This window comes from Cimex lectularius, unplaced genomic scaffold, assembly GCF_000648675.2.
Source record: "Cimex lectularius strain Harlan isolate CLEC.00 unplaced genomic scaffold, Clec_2.1 scaffold199, whole genome shotgun sequence".
NCBI lineage: Eukaryota > Metazoa > Arthropoda > Insecta > Hemiptera > Cimicidae > Cimex > Cimex lectularius.
In genome coordinates, this window is record NW_019392740.1 from 211,354 (window position 1) to 233,590 (window position 22,237).

General features: G+C 32.3%; 3 protein-coding genes across 6 annotated transcripts in view; 2 read left to right on the forward strand and 1 right to left on the reverse strand.

Moving 5' to 3' along the window:
- On the forward strand, positions 1 to 12,889 carry LOC106663464 (nuclear pore complex protein Nup160 homolog). The gene is made up of 21 exons (XM_014388318.2): positions 1 to 186; positions 3,307 to 3,397; positions 3,467 to 3,674; positions 3,750 to 3,849; positions 3,932 to 4,115; positions 4,345 to 4,520; positions 4,577 to 4,872; positions 7,212 to 7,316; positions 7,395 to 7,713; positions 7,827 to 7,984; positions 8,100 to 8,190; positions 8,370 to 8,448; positions 8,507 to 8,621; positions 8,689 to 8,828; positions 10,038 to 10,138; positions 10,210 to 10,415; positions 10,478 to 10,778; positions 10,848 to 10,996; positions 11,165 to 11,432; positions 12,285 to 12,661; positions 12,744 to 12,889. The coding sequence occupies exons 1-21, from the start codon at positions 99 to 101 to the stop codon at positions 12,828 to 12,830; spliced, it is 3,639 nt and encodes a 1,212-aa protein (XP_014243804.1). The 5' UTR covers positions 1 to 98; the 3' UTR covers positions 12,831 to 12,889.
- The window catches only part of LOC106663465 (protein ABHD16A), a 20,877-nt gene continuing 9,749 nt past the window's right edge, over positions 11,110 to 22,237 (reverse strand). For 2 of the 3 annotated variants that reach the window (XM_014388322.1, XM_014388319.2), the window contains 5 exons: positions 21,516 to 21,680; positions 21,253 to 21,437; positions 21,064 to 21,197; positions 15,878 to 16,026; positions 15,629 to 15,814 (listed from right to left, as the gene is read on the reverse strand). In XM_014388322.1, the coding sequence (XP_014243808.1) occupies positions 15,731 to 15,814; positions 15,878 to 16,026; positions 21,064 to 21,197; positions 21,253 to 21,437; positions 21,516 to 21,680 (717 nt within the window). In that variant the 3' untranslated portion in view covers positions 15,629 to 15,730. Of the gene's footprint in view, positions 11,349 to 15,628; positions 15,815 to 15,877; positions 16,027 to 21,063; positions 21,198 to 21,252; positions 21,438 to 21,515; positions 21,681 to 22,237 lie in introns of those variants that run through there. The other variant, XM_014388320.2, reaches the window with a different exon arrangement.
- On the forward strand, positions 19,975 to 21,047 carry LOC112126966. Of its 2 annotated transcripts, none has more exons than XM_024227076.1 (4): positions 19,975 to 20,185; positions 20,237 to 20,383; positions 20,443 to 20,582; positions 20,828 to 21,047. In XM_024227076.1, exons 1-4 carry the CDS (start codon positions 20,089 to 20,091, stop codon positions 21,014 to 21,016), a joined length of 573 nt encoding a protein of 190 aa, XP_024082844.1. In that variant the 5' UTR covers positions 19,975 to 20,088; the 3' UTR covers positions 21,017 to 21,047. The 2 variants fall into 2 exon arrangements, with proteins under 2 accessions (XP_024082844.1, XP_024082845.1); XM_024227077.1 differs by having other exon boundaries at positions 19,975 to 20,140.

A 22,237-nucleotide genomic window follows, 5' to 3' on the forward strand; every position in this document is an offset into this window, starting at 1 on the left:
TCTACATGCCCGCCAGGTAGGTTATGCTATGTCGGATGCCGACGCCTTTTAAGTTTAAAGCATAAGGCCATAAGCAAAAGGTATCATAATTTAGAAGCATGGAGCGCAACCTAAAGACCGTAATGTTCAAGGAAGTTTTCATAAGAAGAGAGCCCGATGACTGGAATGAAATTACACTCAATACAGGTGGGCGTTTCTTTTTTCCTATGTACCTTGTAAAATTCTGTCAGACATAAACAAACATTTTTTAATTTGATTTAATAATCAAAATATCTCCTGTCTTAACCCTGGAATGGTCGATGTGTGATACAAACACAAACCGTACAATAATAATAATAATAATAATTGACCGTGTATTTAACCGGTAGTAATTAACCGTAATAAACTGTGTATTTGTTTATTTTCCACAATACACTAGGCATAAAGATTAATAATTTTAGCTGATTGTGTCAGTTTGTTAAGACTACAAGAGCCTTGTGCGGTCAAAAATATACTTTGGTTGTGACCTCAGAGAACCCTTACGCCCGGTTCATACGGAGGCGATCGGTAATGTAACGTAGGGACAGATACGGTCAGACGGCAAGACTGGTAGACGACAGGTATGAGATAAGGATTTTTAGTTGCTTGGTACGTTTTCTGTATGAAAGTGACTGACTGGACATTGTGCGGCATGGTGTCTTTCACACAGTTCATAGTCATACTGTTTCGAGCAGATCGCTCTGTCCGACTTTCGTTTTCATACGACTTTTTTGAAACTTGTAAAAAATAGATAGAAGTGACATTTTTAATAACGACAAACGAATTTCATTAGTTCAAACATATCCCAAGCTTTGGAACAACAGTGACTATGATTATGCAGATAAAGTTGAAAAAAGAAAATGTGTGGTGAAATGTGGGTGAACCCATATAACTCTACTTCTACTTTTTTTGTATAATTAAATGCCAAAGAACCTCACCTTCTATTCTTAAATTATAAAAATATGACTGAATCAAACATCTAGGTCTTTAAACCACTTGAGAGAGAATTGAGAAGAGATGGAGGGAAAGTGAGTCAATCTAGTCACCTGGAGAGTCGCTGGATACCTTTTGTTTCTTGTACCGGTATTGCATATGCATCTCTCATACCATTTGCCTCTGTGTGAACCAAACAAACAAAAAACAAGCTCAGAGAAATTAAGAGAGATGTCAAACAATGTGGTACGACAGTACAGTGATCACGGAAAGAGGAAATTGTATTGGCCAGGCTTAGGATAGGTCACACAAGATTGATACAAGGTCACCTCATGACCAGAGAGCCTCCCCCACAATGCACAACTTGTGGTCAGGTGATCTCCATCAAGCATTTTTTTTAGGTGTATTGTGTAGAGTTACCATAGAGAGTTGCTAACAGTTAATTCAGGTGAATTTCACTCTCCTATGCAAAGGGCTCTGAGAGTAACTCTCAAGAGCTCCGACTGAGAGTTCCTTTCGCTTGTAAATGCACCGTCAAGGTCATATAGATAACTTTAGATATGTGTGGTCTTTTAATTTTAGCTTAATTGGTTCTGAATAGTATTTAATTTTTATTTGTATGGCAGAATGTTTTTGGTATCTAATTGAATGTTGGTTATGGGTAGTGTAAAGATTTTAAAGGTGTTAGGTCTGGGGTGGATAATATATATTCTTTTAAATAAATTTGTTGACATTTGGTTTATCTTATTTTAATTTCCCTAGGATATTTTTGGGTTTCGTTCTTTTTATTTCACTTTTACTTCCTTAGGATATTTTTGGGTCTCTTTCTTTTTATTTCACTCTAATTTTCTTAGGATATTTTTTGGTTTCTTTCTTTTTATTTCACTTTAATTTCCCTAGGATATTTTTGGATTTATCTTTCTTTTCAGTTCACTTAATTTCCTTAGGATATTTTTGGATTTATCTTTCTTTTTATTTCACTTTAATTTCCCTAGGATATCTTTGGATTTATCTTTCTTTTTAATTCACTTTAATTTCCCTGGACATTTTTGGGTTTCTTTCGTTTTATTTCACTTTAATTTCCTTAAGATATTTTTGGATTTATCTTTCTTTTTGTTTCACTTTAATTTCCCTAGGATATTTTTGGATTTATCTTTCTTTTCAGTTCACTTTAATTTCCTTAGGATATTTTTGGATTTATCTTTCTTTTTAGTTATTCAGAAATCGTGAGATGCGGTCTGGTGTGATGTAGGTTTCAGAAAAACATTTTCTTTATCGTGCCAACGTTTCGATTTTTATTGAGATCATAAACACGACACGCAAGAATGGCACAATTACGCAGGAGACTTTGAGCCCTGAAGATGATCTCAATAAAGATCGAAATGTTGGCACGATAAAGAAAATGTTTTTCTAAAACCTACATCACACCAGACCGCATCTCACGATTTCTGAATAATTATCGATTAACGGTCACTAATCACCACACATTTCTTTTTAGTTCACTTTAATTTCTCTAGGATATTTTTAAGTTTCTTTTCAATTTGGGGACAGTCCTTTCTGGCCATATCGGTCCAGATCTCACCAGCGCAAATAAGTTTTATTCAAACTCATGAATTTCCAATCTAGTTTAATTTGATTTTCATTAAAATAACTATATTGTAGTTTAATATAACAATAAAAATACATTTAGTTTGACATAAGCAACAAAATATGTCCAGTTGTTTTTTTTCTTCTTTTCTTTGAGTATAAAACAATATTTTTATTCTAACAGGTTATGAAAGTGTTGTATAGAACTTGCTCACTTCATTTTGAGTTTAGAATCAAAATATCTGGTGGCTTATTCCCTGGGAGTGGTCGCTATGTGATATTTTTTCTTGCACAAATTTTGTTTTAAAACTTTTCCTAGTGTTCAGTACCTGTGTTTCTTCCCTAGATTCTTTTTAGACTGTACTCCTCTTTACCCAGCACAGGAAATTTAGTGACCATTTTTGTCTTAGCTTCATTATAAAAAGTATTATTCCGTTTTTATGAAATATTCTCTAATCCCATTACCACTGAGTCACTAGAGTACAACTCTGAAATTTAATTTTTTGTCCCATTGGGAAATGAATGGCATCCACATAGTTTTTTCTAACATTCAATTAACATATAAATTGAGACTTTTAAGGTATCCTTCTCATTGATCAACAGTTCAATGATCATTAATTTGTTTGATAATTATTTTCATATATATATTTCTTAGCATACTATAAAACACAATTTTAAAAAAGTTGTTTTGTAAATTAAAAAAAAGACAGCATTTTATGTACAACTAAAATTGATAAAACATTACTTTATGTGGTTCAAACATTACAGGTGGTGTATCCAGTACTCTTCAAGATGTAAAACCTCAGCAGAGGTGTGGTAGTTTTGTCTACAAAAATATAACAAACCGTTTTATAAGTTGGTATGTTTTTTTATGCGTTATTTATATTTACAATTTTATTTTTGACATATTGTTTTGTAAAAAACCAAGGCGCTCTGAGGGTAATGTGCTGGAGTTGGTAGAGCACAGCCTCGATGTAAATTTACAAGGGAATCAAGTTCGTTACATATTCACCGATAGTCAAGTTTTAGAAGGCATTTCCATGAAAGAAACCCCTGGGGACATAGTTCTTCTTGTCCCAACTGCTTCAAGTGTTCATAGGTTTAACTATATACATCCTGACAAGATCATTGCAAAAGTAAATTAAATTTATTAATTTTGTATTTCTATGTATTTTTTTATATAATATAACTTACAATAATTTCATTTGCAGAGTTTTGGAGGTGAACCATCAGCCCATTCAGTTCTTCATGGTGTCAATGAAAATGACACTGTTGATCCGAGGACCTATCATGTTCTCAACATACCATCATGTTTGTACTCCTTTCTTACAATAGATTTATATTGTTTATAATTTTGTTAAAATTTCTACATTTTTTTTAAACATAATTTCAGGTGCAATAGTTGGTGCTGCATCTTGTATGCCAAGAAATGATATGGCCGAGTTTGCTCTTTCCCTTGCAAACTCTTCTATCCTTGTTATTAGATTAGATTGCCTCACAGGGAAGACGTCAATAACGACTTTAAGCGAAGAATCTTTGATGCCTAGATTTTTTGTAGGATTAACTGATGTAATTTTGTGCGTATTCTAGTATATATTTTTAATTCATTTAGTTGAAAATTAGAAATACATAATTTAAATTGTTCACAAATATTGATTCTTACAATAATAATAATAATATAAATAAATAAAATCTTTTAAAAATAGATGTAAACAATAATAATGTATTACGCTGATGAGCATGCTTTTACATCAGATGGTAGTGTGAGCATTAATGTGAAGTTATTTTTTTATTACTTTCAAAAAGGAAAAAGGAAGCCGTGGAGAATATTGCAGTCAGTCTTCTGTTTCATGAAATCTCAGGAGAACTAATTTTATTTTCTTTAGACCGACAAGGCTTGCTGAAAGCTTGGTCGTGTATGAAAGGAGCGGCTATTTCATCGATCTGCCTTATCAAAAAGGAGATTTTAAGCATAATCAAAAGTAATTAGCCGCAACATTTGAAAAAAATTCAGTCTACTAATCTCAAAGTGTTTTAGATCAGAAGCACAAAATGTTTGGCGGTTTGTTCAATGATGAATTCGCCATCCACTGTTGTATCCAAGGCCAATATATTTCAACTGTGGTTCCTTCTTTTGACTACGGGTCGCTTAAGTTCCACGAGGTCTGCAAGACGCGAATGATCCCAAATCATGAGCTGGTGAGCATCTCTCCGACCAAGGGCAACGATATCTGGTGCAACTGGCTTTCCGACACCGAGACTCCGCTTATCTCAAGGGTTGCCCTTGGAAAGGACAAGGGAACTTATGTTTGCCACACAAGGCCACCAAGTGAAGTAATAAGTTAATACATTTCTAGCTTAACGTTTAACAAAATCACCAATACCAAACGATAAGTTTAGTGAACTCCGTTTAATGGGGTTTTGTCACTCCCATGTTTAATGAAACCGTTTACTTTCTTTAGAAATTATAAGTAATACAAGTCCTTTTTACATCCAAATTTCCTTTAAGCATCGTGCATGCTGGAAGGGTCAGACCACAATCCCCCCCCAAATATTTCCCAAATAAAATTGCAAGGGCAGTTGGGTTGGACCAGAACTGGTGACAATAGTTGGTTGTACTAATGCCTCAGTTACTGATTAATAGTGTATTAAATCCTAATTCATTCCACATAGAATGAAACATTCTGTGAATGTGCATTAAAACTGTAATGCTAAAAGTTGACCACAAGTTAACAACCAAATACAGTCGATTCTTGATAATTCAAAACCCAAGGGACCACATAAATAATCCGCAATATGAAGAGGAAAGAAAACAATTGTTAAGAATTGATAATTTTTCAAGTCATTGCTTAAATTGTACATATAAAAACATAGTAAAAAGAATGAAAAGCGGAAAAGGTCAACTGTAAAATTGATCATTATTAAAAAAAATCATAAAGTGGTTTTTATTTCAACGTGGCCTGGCATTCTTTATTTAAATGATTTTCCAAAGTAACCAATGCTGAGAACACATTGACAAAACATTGACTGCAGAAAATAACAAATTAGAGAAAATTCGAAGAAACTTTAGGGATGTAAGGAAGTAAACAATACGTGGGAATTTAGAGGTATATTACAAAGAAAAATTGTAAATTAGAAAGATGGAAAGTGGTCCCATTTCGATTAATAGCATGCTTTTTCTGCCCCTGTTAAGGAAAATATTTCATATTACTGCACCGGTGACCTGAGATCATATTATCAAGAAATTTGATTTATCAAGTTTCAAATTAACAAGAGTCAACTGTACTATTTTTTACATTGTAAACCTTAAAAATATATTAATACATTTATGTTTAGAGGTCTAATTGACCATATTAATTATTTCAATTTATTATTCTTTTTATGTAAGTCTTTTGTAAGTTCATGGTAGAGATGAAAAAAATTAATTGAAATAAGGTCAACTAAATAAGGTCAATTAGACCACAAAACTTAAATGGATTAATGTACTAAGTAAAGAAGTAATCACTTCACTAGCAGCTCGCTTTGGTTGATTACACGACATTTAAAAAATGGCAAAACAAGGCAAAATGTGAAATGTTGTAGGTTGAGAAGGGGAGTTGGTGTGCAAATAAATCGAAGTCATGATAGTTCAAGTGGTTGAGCCAAAGATCGTGGGTTCAAATCCTGCTCGTGACTAACTTTTTCATCTCAACCAAAACCTTACTTTAAAAATATAATTTAAATATTATTAAGTTTGTATAATTAAATTTTGAAAAATTAAATTATGAACTAAGAACAAATTATGCTATATACAAAAAAAAGCTAAATATCTGTAGATACATAAAAAATAAAACAAAATATTAAAACTAAACATGACAGAAATGCTTCTGTGGCGGGGGTAAACATGTGAACTGAACAAGAAGCGAGCAGGAATCTGAGTGACATGGTAGTTGTGACATTGCAGGCTCGTAACTCAAGACAAAATGTGTGGTGATTAGTGACCGTTAATTGATAATTATTAAGAAATCGTGGTGTACACCAGACCGCATCTCACGATTTCTGAATAATTATCAATTAAAGGTCACTAATCACCACCCATTCAAGACAAAATTTTGACTTGTTAACGGTTCGCATCTCAAAAAACTTGTATGCTTGGGCATTCTTATCTCGTATCTAAGAATACAAGTACCAATATATTCAAAAAATAAAAAATTAAAATTTTTATTCTTCTCTTCAATTTATAGTTTGTTAAAGTTGTTAAGAGCGGTCGAGATTTTTTCCCCCTGGTCAATGTTTCAATCTTTATTTAGCTCATCCTCACGGCATGGGTGAATTACAAAACATCATTGACTGGAAAAAATACAATACAGATATAAATATACATTTTGAACCAAGTGTTTTGTACTCAAATAAAGGTCAAAACATTAGTGCCAAAAAAAAGTTTTTTCTAAATAATTGGACAAATTATTGAATAACCGGTCACAAAAAAACAAAACAAAAAATTAAATTTATAAATGATTTCTCAGCTTTGTCTGACAAATTTCAGCATTTTACCACATTCAATGGTTAGTCTGTAAAAGATAATTTCATTGTTAAATTTAAAAAAAAAAATGCAGATAAACTTAATAATAATAAGCTAACTAATAAACATCTTAGTATGTACAAATGACTCATGTGTAACTTAATATTTACAGATAAAACCTTCGAAAGTTATTTTAAAAGATCAAGCAGCTCTGTACATAGAAGAAATTTTTAACTCAGGATTTTTTACTGCACATGATGTTATAAAAGCCCTCTCTGTATGTTAAACTTAATTTGTTCTAATGTATTAATTTTTTTTTATATTATTAAAACAAGCAAATGTCATTAAAATTTAGATATACAAGCCAACAGCAGTAATAAAACCAAATATAAATATAAGGGACCAAATTTGTACTGTCGTTGAAGCTGAGATTTATTCCGAAGTTGGTGACCAGGACATATACGATGATGTATTCCAAGAGCTTAGTCAGCGTTGTTGGAGCCGCTTATACTCATGTTGCACTCAATACATACACAACTCAATGTTACCACTCTGGGTAGTTAAGATCGGCAATATTCTCATAACAATACACGAGGCTGGATTTTCACTTATTAAACCGATGGAAAACTTAGAGCTCATCTGGTACAACCCTTCCGGCGGAATGTTCCCAAAAGGTATTGGTATTACTATCAAAAATATATTTTCATGATTTTATTTACAAGAAAATTTAACTTATAAAGGAATTTGATTGGAAACGTTAGAGATAATTAAGTGCTATTCGTTTCAGTTGAATACGCCCCACTCATTGAAATGTTGAAAAACTTGGACATTGAAGAATGGCTCGAGTGGATTGATATAATTGTAACAACAGGTGAATCCATTGACTGGCTTTTGCAAAATACTTCAGAAACAATTTTATGCCGATTCAGAAATGAAGTTGATAATGTAAGCTCATTACCTATAATCTTAATATTTAGGAAAATAATTAAAATACTCCATTGAAACCTTAATTAACATAACTTCTTAATGTCTACTGTATGATTATTATGGTAAATTTTAGATCATGGACTTATTTTCACATGACAGTATTGATCTTTACTTTAAAGAACTCTTAAAAGAATTGGCTTTACCAGTTGACTACATAAAAGAAGGTATAACAATTTTAACTTTTTGATATATTTTACAAAAATAGATAAAATTATTTTGTTTATTTAAATATTTAATACTTTATCTCTTTTTTTATTGAGAAATAATCTTTTTAATATAAAAAAGTGTTAATTTTTTCAATCCATAAAACTACTTACTAAAATTATATTTTCTCTCTTTGTAGAAGATGACTGGAAATCATTTTGCAGTCATTCTGGTATAAGTGCGGTTGCATCAGGTGTCAGAGATTTCTGTTCAGTAAGGTCAGTATTGTTGATTTTCTTTTAAAATTAGAATTATCTAATTATAATTTATTTTCAGGTTGGCAGTTTGCAAGAAGTTCCTTCTGTTGTTTGAACTGCTTAAGGTTAACTCTGGGAGAAATTTTAAAAAACTAATCGATAAATACAAAGATGTTTTATTTAATTACTATAAGGTTTGTTCTGTACTAATTTATTATGTTTATTATTGAATTGAGACGATAAATCTTGTTTGATGTCTAGATGTACAAAGCCCTTTATTGGGCTTCTTCGACTAATCTCAATGAGGACACTCCTATCGTTGTAAGCTACGCCTCAGCTCATTATGGAAAAATCATGTGTACAGAATTCGAAGATTCAGTTTTAACCTTGATAAATACTCTGTATCCTTTTTTTCTTTTCTTTTTTTAATTCAATGAAAAATATTAAGTTACTTAGTTACTACTACATTGCTATTTTAAAAATTAAAAAAAAAAGATTACCTGGTTTTTGCAGTAGAAATGGTTAACTTTAGAAATGCATATTTTCTAAGTCTTTTAAGTCACATGCCTGTGCTAGGTCTCATTTTTTAGAAAAATTTACGCTGAACAAGACAGCTTTTTAAGAGATTTCCTAGGTTCAGTCATTCATCAGAAATTCAAAAATTCGGGAAAATGTTAATTATTGCACTTTTTACGAAAACGTCAAATTTAGTTGTGGAGCCAGGAAATTGTCCTGGAGCGGCACCCTATACATTCTAATAGAATTATAGATATAGAATAGAATTAGTAAGCTTTCGATTGGTTCTCTGATTTCTCAACGTTTTCGAGTTATTTGCGATTTTTGGCAAAAAAAACGTGGGTTTTTTACCTGCTCATGGAAAAACCGATCACTCCTTCTCCCGATTTTCAAGAATACCTAAACTTTGAATCATCATTTTTTTGCATATTTTATGCTCTACAACTTTTGTTCCAAGAACTCTTTCACAAAACAGGGAAGCAACAATTCTTACTTTGACCTTCTGGGATGCGAAATGCTTCTACTGTCGACCATCACTTATTTACCTCATCATAGAATTAAACTTTTCCTTCTCATTTCACAGGTGTTGTATGGCAGTTAACTAATAACAACTTCTAAACAATAGGTTTATGTATGGTAAAATCGGGAAGAAAATTATCAGTTTTTTCCATTTGCATGCAAAAAACCATCTTTTTTGCCCAAAAATCGTAAATAACTCGAATACAGTAGAGTAGAACATCACCCATTGAAAGCTTATTAAAATTTCCTATCCTTTGCCAAAAGGGGCCGCTCCAGTACAACTTCCTGGCTGAATTTGAAATTTTTGTAAAAAGTGCAAAAATTAACACATTCCCAAATTTTTGAATTTACTGATGAATGACTGAAGCTAGGAAAACATTAAAAAAAAAACCATCAGCTAAGATTTTCTAAAAACATGAGACCTAGCGCATGCCTGTGATTTAACAGGCTGAGAAAATATGCATTTCCAAAGTAGGCCATTTTTTCCTGCAAAAACCAGGCAGATGTTTTTTTTTTAAATGGGAGTTTAGAATGATTGCTTGTTTTCTTTAATATGAATATCAAAACCAAAAAAGTTGGCCTCATGAAGAGAACAGCACTTTGGCACAACATTTATTATTAAATAAACAGTACTTCCTTCTAGAAAGCTATGCCAAACTTGTTAATCATGATGCATGTAAGTGCAAGAATTTTTATTTTGTAAAAATAAAGAAAAATTTGTATTAATTTTTTTGATAACTTTTATAGGGAGGTTATTGGTCGTAGAAGCATATATAGGGATGGGCGAATATTACAAAGCCTATGACAAGTGTTTAACTGGCCTGAACAACGATTTGCAGTATTATTTAAAATGTGTGCGCCTTTTTGAAACATGCCAACGCTCTGATCTAGTCATCACCATAGCAAAAAATGCCATTAACTTGTGTTCTGGGAGTCTGTCACAACAAGATTTGGTATGTGGTGTATTTGACTGTCAAAATTTTTTCATAAAATACAAAAATTTCATAAATTACAGGAGACACTTCAGTCGATACTTTTCATTCATGAGCTCAATCTTAATCATTTCGTTGAGGCATTCTCGTGGATGGATGCCTGTACTGACATGACACGAAAAACTGCCTTTCTCCAGCGCCTTGTCTCGACCATGATAAATACGCGGCACTTAGATGAACTTATATCTTTTAATTTTGCATCAATAAGTAAGGAACTCGATGGTCTTTTGGCAAAAAGAGCTAGGCGGACACCATTTCCTCAAGCAGAAACTTATTACAATTTATTATATTCTATTCACATTAAAAATGAAAACTTTAAAAGTGGTTTGTATTCATATTGCATAAATGTCTTGTACAAATTTATTTTTTAATTGCGTTTAAATGTTTTTGAAGCGGGCACTGTTATGTTTGAGAAGGGTCTAAGAAGTGAGACCTGCGAAATGCAGTGGCGGTGTTTTGGTGCTTGTCTCAATTCTTTGAAGCTTTTGGAACCTGAAGACACATGGATTTTAAGACCTAACTTGACTTGCACTTATGACGAAGTGAGTTAATCATAAATACTCCAAAATATATTTTAAAAAACAAATAAATTATGCAATAGAAGGTTTGTTTGTTTTAAAATCGTCCTCTGATAAATAATTTTCAATGTATTTGTATCCTGGGTCTTTTTATTTTTCAATTAGTGTAATTAATTAGTTTTTTCTCTGCAGAACTCTGTAGAAATTTTGACAGTCGATGACATACGTAGGGAGTATGAATTGGCTGGAGCAAAATACAACCTCGGTGATTGCCCTCCAAACGCAACAGAAGAGGAAGTTATTGCTCTGTGCACAGCTGCACGCCAGTACAGGGTGGCAATGCGTGTTTCCAATGTATGCAAGCGATCGTTTACACCTGTAATAAAAACTTTTACAGCCGAGTGTATCAACATTTCGGATCAAAAGGAATGGCTGTGGCTCAAGCAAAACGAACTTGATGGTAAATATAAATACGGTAAACTTTTTATACTATTGACGAGATATCTCATTGGCACACTACCTAGGCCCGGTGACATGTTTTCTTGTTGGGCTTGTATACTCGCTCCCCAGGCCCTGTGATCATCATCAATCACTCTTTTCTCCCCTTTTGTTAATCTGGTGTGCTCTTTCTTAAACTTGCAAAATTGCAACACATTCCTTTTTCTGGAAAACAATTTGGCCACAATATCTATGTCTCATCAGGAATGATTTACTTTCATATATCTCTCACCCTGCCATGCCCAATCCTCTACCGTTTCCTACCATCTACCCTATTGTTCCTGATCTTTCGCCTCTTAACTGCCCAGTGCCTTCAATTTTACATCATTTACATCCGCAGTACTTTTTGGAAAAAAAAAAATATATATATATAATAATTTAAATTAATTATACTTTTTAACTAAGTAAGAACTTTTACTACTTTTTATCTTGGTTGGGAAGAAAAAGCTAATGTTACAAGCAGGATTTGAACCCATGACCTTCGGCCTGGTCCCAGCTTTTTCATCTCTACCAAGACCTTAGATAAAAAATTATAATTAATTTAATTAATTAATGCAGGCAATTATGACTCGTAAATACATACACTGCCAGTCAAAAGTTTAGGTCCACCTAATCTTTTGCAATAAAAGAATAAAAATAAAGATTTGAAACAAAATTGGTTGAACTTTCTGTAATATGAATTTTATTTTGAATTATGGCAAATCATGAAAAGATTGAATCCATTAGAAAGCTGAGAACAAAATGACTGATCCCTTGCAAAAAGCTGTTTTGTACTGTACTATTAATTTTATTTTTTAAAAACAATTTATTACAGATATATTAATCAGTGAGAAAAACTATGAGGAAGCCTGCTGGAAAATCTTACGCAGGTTCGTTGAACGATACGAACGCACGAGAGAAAGCGAATTGCACAAAGCAGCACTCAGCCAGCTTTTGGAGAGTGGTTCATTTGTTCCACAATGGCTGTTTACGTCATACCGGAAGAGAAATACTGCCGAGTTTCTACGGATGTTTTTGAAGTATGGCCGTTTAGAAGAAGCTGCCGAATTGGCAAACGAATATCTCAGGGCTGCAATGGGCATTGCATGGGAAATCCACTCCATTGACTCGCCGATCCTGCCACAAGGTCCTCCTATCTACCTCCCTATTCATACTATTGATGTTCTCATTGCAGAGTTAAAAAACAATAAGGTATTTTCTGCATTTAAGCCATTAAAAGTCAAGTATGGTAAACTTTTTTAAAACATTTAATTATTAATTAATTGTTTTTAAGGTTGAAAATACCCTGGAGAAAACATTGAAGGAATATCTCGATCTAGCCATGCGGATTTCTCATGATAAAATAGTTATGAAATGTTAACATAATTTTTTCACAATATTGTAAATAAATGGTTTTGATTGTTAATAATTTTTTAACAACCTGACTTCTTCTGTCTGAGATAGTTAACACAAATACATCTATTTCATAAGTTGAACTGTCAGCGAGTGTCCGGAAAAGCTTGTTATAAACTGCACGTAATCTTAATTGGTTAATGGTTTTTATCATTTTGATCCTTTTACATTTTAGATTTTTATATATGCGAAATTTGAGAAAAGAATACAGCTGGAAGGAAGACACAGAGTCTACTGCTGAAAATTTTGAACTTGAACTGTCTTTGTGCGTAGCATTATAAAACCAAGCAACCAGTTTGTATTTAGAGCCAAGCATTCAATGTAATCAGGATACATATTACCAATTTATACAGAAAGCTCTGTAAGATAAAAACATATTGTGGGATATCTTTGTGGGTTGATGAACCTGTAATTTGGTTGTAACCGATCGTTCTAGTCTGCCTATCCTTCCTGTGTTGGTCTGTTGTACGTTCATCTTTATTCTTAGAGGTATTGTGTTGGAATTTATCATGCCTTGTGGGTAAGACTAGACAACAAAAGAGGGCGGAGATAAGCGAGCCGACGAAGAGAGAATTGAGATCACATTGCGACCAGACCTCACCACCCTTGACCAGCGTTGTGTCAAAGTATACCTCCTTTCGTTTATAACTGCGTACACTTCAATTATTCTCTTACATCAAAAGTGGGATAGTAAAGTCCTATATGCGATCTAGTTAGTAATAAAAAAAAATTACCTCCCTTTGCGTAAAAAAAAGAAATATTACAGAACCCAACCTGCAACACAAAGATTTTGCCTACTTTCGCCGTTTTGTAACATTATTAGTTATGTTTTTATGATTTGTGGAATTCACAATTGAACTTTGTTATACTTGTTTATTATGTGGACTAGTTTAAAAAAATTGCCTGCTTTCACCATTTGGTAACATTAGTTTTTGTGATGTGTTATTCACCATTGGACTTTGCTATACTTATTTATTAACTCAGCTTTGAACTTTGCAAATAGATTTTATAATTACTATTCTTTCTACTTTCATTTTGATGGCTTAAAAAAATTGTTCTGCTAACCCAGTATCATTTTTTTCCCATAAGGTCTTCCTTGGACTATTTTCGGCCTGTTTATCAACTTAGTTTGGAAATCTGCAAGTTGAATTTGTAATCCCTCTTCATTTTGATCATTAAAAAAAAAAAATACTCTTGTCACAGAAATTCAGAATTACGCTGATTCAATATCGCATTGTGACCAGATCTCACCTACCCTCGACCTGCATTGTGTCAAATTATACTTCCTTTCAGTTATAACTGCGTTCATTTCAATTATTTTCTTACATCAAAAGTGGGATAGGGAAGTCCTACATGCAGGCTCGTTAAAAAATTAATTAATTAATTAAAATAAAAATTGCCACCTTTCGCATATAAAGAAGAAATATTATAGCCAAGCCTTATTATTATAAGAAATACATAGCCACGCCAAGGCTTACAAGTGATAAAGTTGATCATCCTTTTTAACTCACAGTTGTTTTTCCGCTTCCCCAGTTTCATTTTCTTATTTATTAACAGCAACTTGAATTTACATTCCCTCTCAATCCTTTTTAAAAAGGATTGAACACCGCACTCACTCCATCATTCATCATTTCTATTCCCTCTTTATTTCCCTTTCATTAAAAAAAAAAAAAATCTCGTCTCATGAAGATGGAGAATTACGCTGTTTTGAGATCACATTGTGACTTGTCCTGTGTTGTGTTAAATTATACCCGTTTTCATTTATAATTGCGTTCATTTTTACGAGGGAACATAAAAACAACAACCCAAGACAACATGTTGAGCTTTTGACCTCACCTTTTGGAAAGATTGTACCAAATTAGGCAAGACTAATACTCTGATTTGTTCGAAAAAACATAATGTGGCATCTTAGACCCTGTACGTTACCATTTGCAAGTAATCTAGCATGGATGGAAAACATCTATCATCGATATTTGGACAGCAACTTGGAAGATCAAAATAAACAATCATAAATCTCCGATTATGTTAACTAAATAAATGAGTAAACAAACCACATGGTACCACTATCTTTGCTTTCAATAAAATAAAAAATCTTTCTAAAAAAGAGCACTTATTTTAACTGTTGTACAACATACTGCAGAAATAGGTGTATATAAAAAAATGTTACTAGTTTCCTGTGAAATGTAAGAAATTCTAAAAATGTGTTTTACATAAATTTAGATGCTGAGGATGGGCAACAGCCCATAATGTCCAAAGAAAAATGTACATACACACACACATATATATTTTTTAAATTGTGCTGATTGTGTTTATGTCTAAAATAACTAATGTACTACTTACTACTTCTTAAGGTTCACAAAGGCTCTACCTTACTCACAATTTGAAACTGTCATTTACCGGGGAAAAACAAAAACAGATCCCTTTTCGATAAGTCATCATTTACAAACTTGTGGAAAGACCAAACTCTGCAGGGATCTGGGGCTAATTAGCTCAGGGAACCTTTGTGCATTCCCAAGCTGGTCCTTTACCTTTTTTTAATGACAAACATATAAAAGAAAATTGTTTAATTCTTTTCAATAAAGGACATCTCAATTTGGACAAAAACATGGACGGGTTCAGATGAAAAATAGTCATTGAATAAATGCATGTAAATAATAAAATAATTTTACAAAACATTAATAAAACAAAATTTGGTGTTTTAGAGAAGACATTTTAAATTAAAGGTAGTGTAATTTAATGACCTTAAAATGTGGAATAACGGACCCATTCAAATCAACGTGTTGCGTTCAAAATTTATTATGCCTGTTAATTGAGCAAATTTAATTTTGCGAAGGATAATTAGAACAATTACCATTCAGAGAAACACTTTTAAAAGTTTGTCAGGTTTGAAAAAATTCTAGAAGGTAAGGGTGTACAGTGTGTCGAAGAGAAGTCCTCCATGTATTTCCCAGCCTGAAAAACCAAATATAAATATATATATATATATATAATTTAGAAAAAATGATAAGATATTACGAGATAAAGAAGAAGTGCAATTTTCAACTCTTCAGGTGATTCTTTGCCAAGCAAAGTATATGGGTACTCATCGCCATGGCTAGTTCTGTAGTCCGCAAGCAACCCTTGGCAGATGTTCTCATCTACTTCATAGTTTTCAAGTACACTAGCTAGAACATAAACATCAACACTGAGAAGAGAATAATACAATAATATGTAATAACAGTTCTTTGGAGGTAGTTCAAAATGTTATATATATCCAAAGAAAAATTGGTTCAACAGTTTAAGTTTCTTTGTCAAAAGCTGTTGATAAGGTTTCAAAACTTCTTCAAATCCTTGACCTTTTTGAATTTATTGCAAATTGTCAATAAGTATTTCTTTTTGTCTCTTACAGACTGAGTGAAAATCTTTGTTTGCATTATGATAAATTATTTAAACAAAGTTCGATTTTTTTTTCTTTTCTTAATACTGACTCAGAAGCATAAATGTTTTTTTTTTCTTGGATAAGCTGGACCTGGGCTTCTCTTGAGATGATAGAAGTAACATTGGTGGAAGTTTTTTTATACTTGAAGTTAGAATATCACAACCTGTGGATTCCTTGGCAAAGAAGAAAATTTCCATCATAACAGTTCTGATTTTTTGCAATAATTTTCTTTATCATTTTTCTTAAAATTCAAAAAATTGAAAGGGTTCAGAATAAACTTCTAAGATATGCAGCTTATAAGCTTAAAATTCCCCGGGCTATACATGACTTCTTTAATATTTTCGATTCCTTTTATATCTTAAATTCAGAAAAGAGAAGAATTTACCTCGATCTCATCTTTCTTTATAAATTTGTGAATAGGGGCGTCGATGGCCACAATAGTTTAGGCGTTGATACGGTGCTCATCACTGTAAGATAAAGATCCCGGTTTCGAATCCAGCGGCCTTGCATTTAAACCTGACATACTTACAAATGGGCTTTAAAAAAGCCTCACTTTAAACTTTTTTAATTTCCAAATTAAACTTCAATCAGACCCAGGGTACTTTTTTCTAACAAGAATCCAATCAACACAAGGGTTCCTTCCTTCAAATTCAACTGGTATTTTTGGGGCTTGAATTATAAATAGTTTGTAATTACTTAATAAAAACTTTCTTCTATATAAAACTTACTATCCTCTCTTTTTTGAGATTTGAATTGATCTATAAATAGTGGAATCGCATTCAACAGAAGAGACAGTAATGGCATAATATGAGATGAGATTGAATAGTTACCGGTCTGGATTAATGCCATTTTAGGCTCATCATTTGCCACCTTTTCTAAAATTAAATATGTTAATTATGCTTAGCTACATAAGTAACTTTTGTTTAACTTTTGAAACATAAGTTACTATGTTTCCCAGCTCTCATCCCACGAACACATAAATATAAATAAACTAATTACATAAAAGAAAGTTCCATCAGTAGGTAATGCACACAATTTAGCTAATTTAGCTTTCCTTTTCCTATTTATCCCTTTCTATATAATCCTGAAAGGATAATCTGGCTAAACCATTACCAACACATTTTTTCCCTTTGTCGGCTCTTTTCACCTCAAAGAAGCCAACGCCTTATACAAAAATGTCTTTTCTATACCGACATCCTTCCCCACCTCTCCAAAATCCAACGTATATAAACACAAAATAGCAAAATCTCACTGGCACTCTTGACACGACACGCAAGAATGGCACAATTACACAGAAGACAAACACTTTGAATGTGTAGAAATACTTTGATTGAATATATAAAAAAAAAATATTTTGCATTGTATAAATTCACTTTTCCACATCCAAAATGTAATTGTTATATGTAAACAATGTTTGTAAATCCCAGGCCCTGAAGATTATCTCAATAAAGATCGAAACTTTGGCACGATAAAGAAAATGTTTTTCTGAAACCTACATCACACCAGACCGCATCTCACGATTTCTAAATTAAAAAGTATATAACTAAAAAGTAATGCATACAGTTAGTGCTTATCCACACCCCTCATACCAAGATAATATTAGCATTAGTAAAATTAAATTAACACAGACTGTCCTTTTCAAATTGAAATCAGCTATCAATATAAAGTTGAAATTAGCAGTTAGTGTCAGAAAATGATTTTTTAATATTTTTTTATTACATTTATTTGGTATTTATAACTACAAGTGATGTATTAAGTAAATATGTTCGTATATATTGAATTATAATTTGAGGCTCTTGTAGGAGAAGTTGCCCAGTGGTAACACTCCTTCACACTGATATCTTATTCAATCTTCACACAATGAGGTCTCAGGGCCACTTTCGCTTCAATCGTCTTGGAGGATTTTTAGGTAGGGTTGGAAGTGATAAATTTCGTACGAATAGATTACTGTGTGTGTTCAGCGATTGATGAAATTTTTTATATCGGATTTTGATGAGTTCATGTACAAATAAGATGTATTAGGTCTTTGTAGTGTAATTTGAAACGTAAAAAGGAGCATTTATAATTTGACGGAGAATTTTAGATTGGATTGATTGGAGACGCTGGGAATTAGAATCCTTGGTTGAGCCCCACACTTCACAACCGTACGCCCAGAGAGGTCTTGTCAGAAAATTAAAAAAAAAAAAAAAAAATTGGTTGTCTTTATTAATAATAAAAATAGTAGATAAACAGCTGAGCTTAGAATATTGTTGATTTTAATTTTGATGAAGTTTTTCAACAATATAGAAACTTGTGAAAGCGATAATCGGGAACAGATGAACTTCTTCACAGCAATCAGTACACCACCCCTGATATTCTTATGACTATTGTTTTACTATCATCATGATTAGAGATCGGATTTTTATGCAGTTGTATATTTTGTTTGCCACGTCCGAGGAAATCAATTATCTATCCGAATCATGTATCAAGGAAGCTGAAGGTTAAATTTTATAGAGCATATTTTTGCATATTTTGAATATCGCATAAAATTGCATATTTGAACAATATTGCACATTTGAAGCATTTTTAAAATCGCATTTATTGTACAAAATATTTAAAATATTATATTATATTGGTTTTCGGGGGAAGCATTAAAAAAAATCTGTAAAAAAATAAATTGATGAAAAATTGGTTTAATTCAAAGAAAACTGAAACAGGCCACAATGACAATGACAGTAAGAGAAGATGAAGCAATACTGACAAAAGAATATAAAACCCATTCTTAGGTATTATTTCAATATTCAATATAAACACAAATTTTAAGTGAACGCAGACACAATTTCACAGGATACAATTTAGAGAAGTACTTTAGTTACTTAACATTAATTATACTCAATTAGTATTAAAATATATAATTTAATTACGTAAGTGCAAAAATATTTTTGTTAAATGTAAATAAACACTAGGGTGTTGATGGCTGCAACGGTTTAGGTGTTGACACTGTACTCATTGCTGTAAAGGTGCCTGGTTCGAATCTAGTGGCCCTGCATTCGAACCCACCATACTTACAAATGGGCTTCTTTTTTTTTTTAACACTGGCACCCCGAGGGTTCAAATATCCTCGTAGTTGGGGAGGAAAAACCTCTAAATACTTGTGAATATTTTTAGTTTTAGAAAGTTTTAGTATCTATTTTGTTTAATTATCTATATTTCTGTGTAAAATTACTATGATAGTAAAAAAACTGGTTTACAGCATATCATCGCATATTTTAATGTATTAATACTGCATATTATTGCATATTTCAGGGCTTTCAACTGAACATTTTATGGCATATTTTGGCAATCTTTACTCCATAAAAATCTGGTCGCTGATCATAATGAATGATTATTTTATCTTTCATTTTAATTCAATTAATTAGTCAAATAATAATTGCTGTTGGAAAAGTTGGAAAATGATACTATTCTATGTGAGGATTAGCCTCAAATGCCTGGAATAATGATATGTAAATATAGCTACAATCAGGAAGGACTGGGAACAGAGCCACCAATCAATCCTTAGAGACCAATTGAGCCTTCAGAGAAAAAAAAGAGTAATTTTTTCTTGCCAACAAAATAACAAGATATTAAACAATTTAAAAGTTGAAAACTTCCAAATGAACTTTTTTCTATAAAATAAAATGCTAAAGAAATTATTGATATATGTATTTGTCTTTTTTATATTACTGAGAGGAAGGGTAGAAGAAGAATTGAGCACCACTTAAATACAAAATAGGATGACCCCAGCAAGTATATTAATGAAAGGTCACTAGAGGTTTAAACCCAGTTTGTAATGGAGGCGGCAGCCTTTCTACCAATGATTATTTTACTACTCTCAATCTTTGGTAATTGTAAATGCCATCTTCTTGAAGATAGCCAAATAACAACAGGTAACAAAAGTTACTTATGTAGCTAAGCATAATTAACATATTTAATTTTAGAAAAGGTGGCAAATGATGAGCCTAAAATGGCATTAATCCAGACCGGTAACTATTCAATCTCATCTCATATTATGCCATTACTGTCTCTTCTGTTGAATGCGATTCCACTATTTATAGATCAATTCAAATCTCAAAAAAGAGAGGATAGTAAGTTTTATATAGAAGAAAGTTTTTATTAAGTAATTACAAACTATTTATAATTCAAGCCCCAAAAATACCAGTTGAATTTGAAGGAAGGAACCCTTGTGTTGATTGGATTCTTGTTAGAAAAAAGTACCCTGGGTCTGATTGTCATTTTTATCAATGTGAACTTCATCAGCCAGTAAAACCAGCTTGCAGGCTTCAGGTATTATTTTTCATTATGCCAATCATAAATTTCACAATTTTCGGCTAGGATGAAAGAAATTATTTTAAAAAGTTTATTCCTAGCTTCAAACTTAAATTATTGTCGGTTTAACATATTATGAAATGAACCTTTTATAAACAATTTTACCTGAATCTTTTTTCTTTAAAAAATAGACACATTCTCAAATGTGGATAATTTTATAATGTGTTCTGTACACTGATCATTCAATATATATGTTTTTTAAGGTGATTGATGAAGAACCATTTCCAATTATCAATCCAAAAACAGTCATCGAAAAGAGTATACTTGTGAGGATAACTAACTGTCTTTCGATTAGAATATTTAAGTGTGTATATGGCTACAAATACTCCAAAGAAAGTAAAGGATGTATCAAATTTCTTAACAATTACTCTCAATGTATTTGTCCTGCTTGAACAACACAAATAAACAATGAAATAATTCCTTTTTGTTTTTAACTCACCCTTCGATGAACCAGAAGTCTCAAACCAGTCTTGAAGAGCGTGTTCAGAATTCTCTGTGAATAACGCTGGATACCTCCTCTTTAAGAGCTTCTTTAAGAGGAAATTGCCTCGATTTGTTGATATTTCACCTGGTCTAAAAAGTAGAAATGTAGAAATTGAAAAAGGGAAAAGCCATAATTCAAACTGACATGATGCAGATGACCTCATCTTCTGTTCTTCGGATCAGCTTGATCGGGCCAGGATATTCAACTAGCAGCCTTGAAACGTTAAGATCTGCATAGCTCCGAATGGTGAGACGTACCAGTGACTCGAGAAATTCTGGCATCTGGTTTAAAGCCAATGGGAGGATGTCATCAAAAGTAGCATCTAATATCTTAAATTGAACATATTAATATGGGTTATTTATTATAAACATTAAAATTTATAAGTTTAACTTTTAGAAACAACTCACAACACCCTTAACACGAGGGTAATGCATGGCAGCCCATGAGACAGAATAACCGCCTATACTCCATCCATAAAGAATAATGTTTTCAGGACTGAAGCCAAGTCCCATTATGGAGAATTGCATGACTGTATCGATTGCATTCTGTTCCTGGTCTGGGTAAGGCATCCCCTAAATAAGTATTATTAAATTAGGGAAGAAAATCTTGATCTAATTTTAGATTAAAAAGAAAGAGTGGTTTTGGAAATACAAGACTATACAGAAAATTCCTCAATTTGTGTAAGTCAAGGAAAAGACGATGACATAACCAAAGATAATTTAACAATATAAATCAGATGACCGTGGGTTTTACCAGTTGGTGGATTGATGGAAAGTGAGAAAATCACTTTATTTCATCTCATCCTTTTGAGGATTATTTCCTCTTTTTCAAAGATAGAAACTTGTACAAAAGGCACAATATGTCTAATTAAATGCTGATCTATCAATCTTCTTTGAACTATGTGATAACATGGATAATAAACAGTCAAATAGTTATTTTACATTTTTTAATGACTATTTGATTATATAAGGTAACGGTACTGGTAGAGGACACTTTCTATCAAAACTTGAAAAATAAGGATATGAGCTGTTAGAGCTTCTCCAAATCAAAACTGGAGTTGGGATCCATCTAGGAACTGTTGATGACTTCCAAAGACTCAAAAATGTTCAAGGATTTTACAAATCGCCGA

Coding starts and splice junctions, on each gene's coding strand:
- LOC106663464 (XM_014388318.2), top strand. CDS start 99: ATGGAGCGCAACCTAAAGACCGTAATGTTCAAGGAAGTTTTCATAAGA. Junction 4,521..4,576: donor GATTTTAAGCATAATCAAAA/GTAATTAGCCGC, acceptor AAAGTGTTTTAG/ATCAGAAGCACAAAATGTTT. Junction 8,829..10,037: donor TTAACCTTGATAAATACTCT/GTATCCTTTTTT, acceptor AAACCAAAAAAG/TTGGCCTCATGAAGAGAACA.
- LOC112126966 (XM_024227076.1), top strand. CDS start 20,089: ATGGAGGCGGCAGCCTTTCTACCAATGATTATTTTACTACTCTCAATC. Junction 20,384..20,442: donor ATCTCAAAAAAGAGAGGATA/GTAAGTTTTATA, acceptor TTATAATTCAAG/CCCCAAAAATACCAGTTGAA. Junction 20,583..20,827: donor AACCAGCTTGCAGGCTTCAG/GTATTATTTTTC, acceptor ATGTTTTTTAAG/GTGATTGATGAAGAACCATT.